Source organism: Vicia villosa, linkage group LG2 (assembly GCF_029867415.1).
Source record: "Vicia villosa cultivar HV-30 ecotype Madison, WI linkage group LG2, Vvil1.0, whole genome shotgun sequence".
Classification (NCBI taxonomy): domain Eukaryota; kingdom Viridiplantae; phylum Streptophyta; class Magnoliopsida; order Fabales; family Fabaceae; genus Vicia; species Vicia villosa.
In genome coordinates, this window is record NC_081181.1 from 195,778,469 (window position 1) to 195,785,076 (window position 6,608).

The window sequence follows — 6,608 nt, forward strand, 5'->3', positions numbered from 1 at the left end:
GGTTTGAAGGAAACAAAAAAGGAAAGATAATTAACACATGTATTAGTGGTAATTCCTCCATTTTTATTAATAATGTCTGGTTAGTAGATGGACTAAAAGATAACCTATTAAGAATTAGTCAATTTTGTATAGTCATGAATAAATCTGGCAAGTCCTTAGTGTTCAAAGGTAGGAGAAAAGACAATGTTTATAAAATTAATTTCTCTGAATTGGCTGATCAGTAGGTACTTTACCTTCTATCAGTGAGTGATGAAAAATAGATCTGGCACAGAAGGCTAGATCATGCTAACTAGAGATTAATCTCCAAATTTAGCAAGTTAAAACTTGTTAAGGGTTAGTTAGATCTCATTATCACTCAGATGTTCTTTGTGTAGCATGTGAAGTAGAAAAAATCAGCAAAACCTCTTTTAAAACTAAAACATTTACTCTAAACCAATTAGTCCTCTGAAGTGAGAAGGTTCTCTAGTTCAAAAAGTCCTAAGTCAGAATCATCCCTCTGAGAATTTTCTGTCTTACATTCATGCATCAGATTCGATTTCAAAAAATTTAGAAAAATTAAACAAAAACAAATATGAGTGTTTGAAATATTTAGATTTTTTTTTAAAAATATTTGAGGGACTCAGATCTCACCAATTCAATGTCTATTTCTATTTTAGATAATCTTGAGACATAATAACACTTGAATGTTCCTTCATGGATAAAATTTGCAAGTATAAATGAAGATTAAAAAAACTATGATAACTAATGAATACAAATTGTATTGTGTGCAAAATGCACAACTGAGAACCCATTTCTTTCTCCCTTTTCTCTTTCCCCTTTGAAAAAAGTAAGCAAGGATCTTGTCAAAGACAAATATTTACAAAATAAAACATAAAAAGGGAGCAACATTTTTGAAATGGTATCAGTTGTTCAGAGCTCTTTGATGTATAATTTGCAACAAAGAATGCATTTACAATTTAGAACCCCGAGTTCATAAGAAAATTGTCTACTACTTTACGATGACGCCTAGAACCTGATCTCCTATCTCCTCTTCCGCGCCTAGGATTCTTCTTCATCAGTGGCTTGTTAGTAGTATAGGAAGAAGGTGGATTGAAACGACTGATTATGACTGGAGGAGGAGGCATGTTCTCCAATACGTCTCTATGGTAAGCCTGAAATTTATCGCAAACCAATATCAAAATTCTTCATTTCAAAAGAACAAATGCACAAAATTTACACTGTTTTAGACATTAGCCAATCTCATGAGAGAAAAATGGTTAGCATTAATCAATATTTTCTTTTTTCAAAGTTTTGCCCGTGAAATATAAAAGACTGATCAATAACTTTTTTTGTTTCCATTTTCGGTTTTCCCTTATATTTATGAGAAGGCCACCTGGTGTTTGCATAAAAATTGCATGGGAAACAGTGGAACCCTGTTTCATGTATAAAGCTTTAAATATAGGAAACAGATTGAAAACAAGGAGGCAGATTTGTATTTCTAAAAATGGCATCAACTAAAAACTAACCTGTATCACAAAGTTTCGCCTTTCACAATCCAAAAACATATCGATACTCCAATCAACTTTTGCCATTATTTTGTCTCTTACTGTGGAAAAGCTTAATTGATCCCTGGAAGTAAAGCGATCGACTTCATTGAACCATAAGCAGGTAAACAGATTTGTAATTGGAATGTGTTCTCTAATGATAACACAACCTTCAGGAACATCTGCAGAGGCACAAGGCACATTTAAAGTGGAGTATTATATGCAAGCACAAGCACATCTCTCCGTACATAACCTATTTTGCAAGAATAGGCATGTTAAATATTGAGATTGTTCTTACCACTAGTTATGGGAAGTTTAGCCCTAGAATAATGAGTTAAACCATCGTGGTATTGATAAAATTGGACTTGACGATCAATGGAAGCATTTTCATATTTTCCTGCTACTTTATTAGCCTCAGCCTCGACAAAGACATCAAAGCGTCTATAGTGTCTTGAAATAGCAAATGTAGCATTTGGGCGCCACAAGAACCTGGATATAAAAAACAGGCGTTGACAATGAACATATTACTGATACTATCAGAAATTCTTCTATGTAACTTGGCTAAGTAAGCAATTACTTGTATTGCACCAAAGGCAGAGGGTTATATAACTTGATCATCGTAACTATAAAAAGAAATCGAAGTCTGTTTTATGCAATAAGAAATCTTCAAAACTTTCATAGAAAATACCAAGAAAAGAGACAAACTTGAAGCCAAATTGTAAAGGATGTGCGCACAAGTATCACAAAGTTGAAAATAGTAAATAAAATCTATAAATCATGTAAATCTAAGCCGAAAGTTATTTAGTAATTAATCAAAAATGAATCCTCTAAAGAGAATGCCTGATATTATAATATTTATTACTTGTCAAAGAATACTAATTTCAACTCTAAAGTATAAATGACAGTTAATAGAAAATTGCCTCTCTCCACATACAAAGGGAATAAAAATATGAAGAAAAATATATTGAAAAAGAGAGCACATTTTACCTTTCAAGAACTTGATATGGGTCAACAACGAGCTCAAGCTTCCCATCAATCCAAATTGAATATCGAATATTGGGGAAGATTCTGTGAAGAAGAAGTTTTGGAATCTGCAATATGTTCAGAGGCATCATAATTCATAATAAGTTCCACAATCTTTATAGGGAGCAAGACAAAAACACTATCATACTTCAATAGGTTACAAATTTGATTGTTATTTGTTAATATATTAAAAAAGCAAATTGTTAATACTTCATAAAATCAATAACTCGGATCTTTCTTGTATAATTATTTCAACTAATTAACACCCTTTTGCTTCCACCTTTCCTACTATGTTTCTATTAGATTTCAAATATTAGAAGATAAATCAACAAAATAAATTTTGTAAGTTTTATGCATTGAAGCCTCAAGCCTCACTTCATGCACTGGATTAACAAAGACATACATGATTCAGATCCTTCCACGCCAAAATGCAAGCAGCCCTTGGAAAAAAGAGCCCATTTTATTATACTACATGGTTCATATTGGTAGGAAGCACCAAAAACCAAACTCAGCAATTAATTTGGATTTTGGAAAAAGATAATAAAAGCTCAAGTAATCAAGTACAATTGTTACACGGATTAAAGTGAAATTCAAACAGCATCAAGATAAATGTAGAAAGAAAAAAGTTCTGAGATCAAATCAGAAAAACAGATGTAATTCAGAAAAAAGAGTGTTAAGAAAATACACTATACAGGTCAAAAATAGTATTAGATTTCAATAAATCACATTATTGATGTTCTAATAACGAGTAAGCAAAGAGTAAGCAATTAACCTTTCCATTACGCCTAGAATCAGCATATGGAATATTCCGGACAACAATGATTCTCCACAATCCAACTCTCCTGCTGCTATCCAAAATACTAGCATTTCTCATATACATTTCTGTCTCTTCGTCAATAAACATATAGAAAGGAATGTTTCTTCTTGCTTCTCTACTGATGTTCCTGGGCTGCTGTATTACATCATAGTTTCCTGATATATATTGGATGGAGCTATGAGAAACAGAAAACAAAGGACAAAAAAGCAAATGTAGAACATAATCAGTCATGAATCGTACCAAATATGGCAGACGCAACAATGATATCATGGTACTGATCCAACTCTAAGAGATCTTCCTCATCAAAATCAAACCCAGTCTGGCGGCCAGGTCTGCTTCCTTTGACAAATCTGACAAGAGTGTATGTCAGCCAAGAAATGCAATAACAGGCATTAAAAATGCATTGAGTATTGAACCCAGATTGTGTGCAGTAAAAAATCCCTGCAGTCACTACATCTCGACGGATAAGACATGTGTCATGTCTCTACTTCACCAAATTGGGTTTAAAACGCAAACTCAAAATACTAACCATCTTATCTTTATCGAACAACTGAGATACAATGACTGCAAGAATTTTTTACTGCATCAAATCCATTTCTGAAAAAAAAATCTTAAAAGGACACTAATGGAAACTGGGAAACTAAATTATGAATTCTTTCAAGAACATTACTTTCCAAGTTTTGAGAGAATTAAAACAATTAACAGAAATAAACTAACCCACAATGCACTTTCATGGTCTCTTTTATATCAAAAGAAGCGTCCCTTTCTTCCAGAGTAGGGTATCCACCAAAATCAGAGCCACCCTCTGGTTCAATTGGAAACATATTTTCATCATGCGCATATGTGAGAGTGTGAAGTATAGGAGACTCTGATGGGGAACTTGGCATACTATCTATAGCTTTCTCCACAGGCATATAGCATACAGGACATGCTGAAAGGGAAAGAGTAAGAACCAGATCAACAGAATTCTAAAATGATACAGATTCAAAACCGATTCAGTTTTGTAAGTTAAGAATTGAAAACAAGATCCGACTGGAAAAAGAAAAACAAAACTTACGGCGTGGTCCAGTTCTTCTTCTATCAGCCGGTGGAGGAGGATATGCAAAATGGTCACAATAATGTCCCGCAGTAAAGGAAGATCCTATTTTTCCTTTCAAATTATATGAAGATCGTAAATGGGAAACAGGATGATCCCTGAATGTACTTTTATGCCTACTTGTTACAGGTGTCTTTCTAGAAGAACTACTATCCATCAACTTTGGTTCTATTGTTTCATCAAGGCCTAAAAAATCATAGCTACTAATGGCATGAGATCGTGTATTTTCAATTTCACTAGTAATGTTTCCACCTGAAGTTCAACACAAAACCAAAAAATACACCATGAAACATAGATATTTGATAAACAAAAGTTTAAAAAGTTACACAAAAAAAAAAAGAAGACATTTCAAAGCATGTCATAACTTATAAGCCATAACCAATATTACAAAACAAGTCTAATCTAATCTAATCTAACTAGACAAGAGTTTAATATATATGGCACATCATATAAAACCAATCAAATCTCATCGTAGTATCATTTTGTAATATCACTCTCTAAAATATCTGGACAAACATAAAGAATCCATTTGATGAAATATGATCAGTGTTGTCAACTGCAGATCATGGAAGATTTGTTTAGATTATGCTATGCAACAATGCTATAGAGCCTCTATAACCGCTAATTGTCAACATTGCGTACTAAACAACATATCACATAACATTAACAATCTTCAATTTAGCAACAATGGATATGATTGAATAATATAGTCCTGGTCCATATACAGGGCCGTCTTTGAGAATGTGCAAGGCAGGCTACGGCACATGACCTCACACTTTTTCATGATTAAATTAAGGTAAAAAAGGCCTTCATACACATATTTCACGACTTAACTAAAGATAATTCCAACTTCTTACACAAGGACTACTCTATGCATATACATTAATCTCTAAATAAATAGATACATGAACGAAACAATGAAAGAGTAACTAACAAACTAAACTAGACTGACCTTTGTAAAGTGTAAAGCAACCAAAGACAAAAATGAAAAGACCAAATAGAAGCATGAGAAGCATAGCAACCCTGCCGCGTCCGAGGTGGCGACAAATATAAGGGCAACCCCTTTCTTTCTCTTTAGGGTTATAAAGGAGCGCCTTTGAAGGTCTACGAACAAGCACAGGAAGCTGCAAACCGTTTCCATTTTGAATCAACTGCAGAGAACCATAGCTACCTGTTCGTAGGCCCAATGACACTCCAGTCATCTCTCTCCTTTCAATTTCATCTCCTTTTCACACCATCAACAACAACCACAGCAACAACAAACAAATCTACAAATCCACAATTCCACAACCTCTATAACTTCAAAATTCAAAATTCAAAATTCTAACGGTGTAATAAGATTAACAATTATGCTATAAGTATCACATTTTACAGAAATTCGAAACCCTGCGAGCTACATTTGATGCCGAGGATTGAGAAGGGAGAGACACGATTCATTTGCGTGGGTTGGAGGGGTAAAAAAGGAAAGTTGATCGGAGTGGGTCCCACTCCGGGGAAGGATGATGGGGAAAAGGTTGGTTGGTTAGGAGGAGGACGGAATCTGGGCGTGGAGTTTGAAATCGGGAATTGGGAGGAAGAAGGAGATGGTGATGGATTGAGGTGTAGCGTGAATGGAGGGAAGAGAGAATAGAGACAAACAAAAACACAAGATGCAAATGCAATTTGCTTGCATCAATTGCATTGCATTTTAATGGGCCTTCATTTAGCCCAATTTAATAACACCAAAATAAAAAATATGGAATATGATTTTTTTTTTTTTTTAATTTGGTGTAGAGTTTCAACAAATTTCTAACACACTTCCAAACTCCATATAAAATTATCCTCTTTATCATATTTCAAAAATATAGAGTCAATTTGAATAAGTCATCTATATGGAAGTAACATCAACAATTTCTAGAACAGGAAATTTGTACTATATGGTGTAGAGCTTGTAAAAAAGGAGTTGAAACCAACTTTTTAGGAGCTTAAAATATGTGGTCGCGGTTCGAATCTCATTGAAGACACTTTTCTTTAAAAAAATAACACTAGTACAATAAACTGTAACTTTTTCAAGTAGATACTAATATTTTTTAACTTTTATTCAAGTATTTATATTTTATTTTTTTTATTGTATAATGATTTTCAATAATAATATTATTAATTTCTTATA

At 33.5% G+C, this 6,608-nt stretch overlaps 1 protein-coding gene across 1 annotated transcript; it reads right to left on the reverse strand.

The window, feature by feature from the left end:
- Positions 1 to 694: 694 nt before the first annotated feature.
- LOC131653464 (probable hexosyltransferase MUCI70) lies at positions 695 to 6,131 on the reverse strand. The gene is made up of 9 exons (XM_058923605.1): positions 5,412 to 6,131; positions 4,421 to 4,711; positions 4,081 to 4,294; positions 3,604 to 3,713; positions 3,319 to 3,518; positions 2,511 to 2,614; positions 1,822 to 2,012; positions 1,506 to 1,705; positions 695 to 1,151 (listed from the first exon to the last, which is right to left on the reverse strand). Exons 1-9 carry the CDS (start codon positions 5,659 to 5,661, stop codon positions 957 to 959), a joined length of 1,755 nt encoding a protein of 584 aa, XP_058779588.1. The 5' UTR covers positions 5,662 to 6,131; the 3' UTR covers positions 695 to 956.
- Between the last annotated feature and the right edge of the window lie 477 nt (positions 6,132 to 6,608).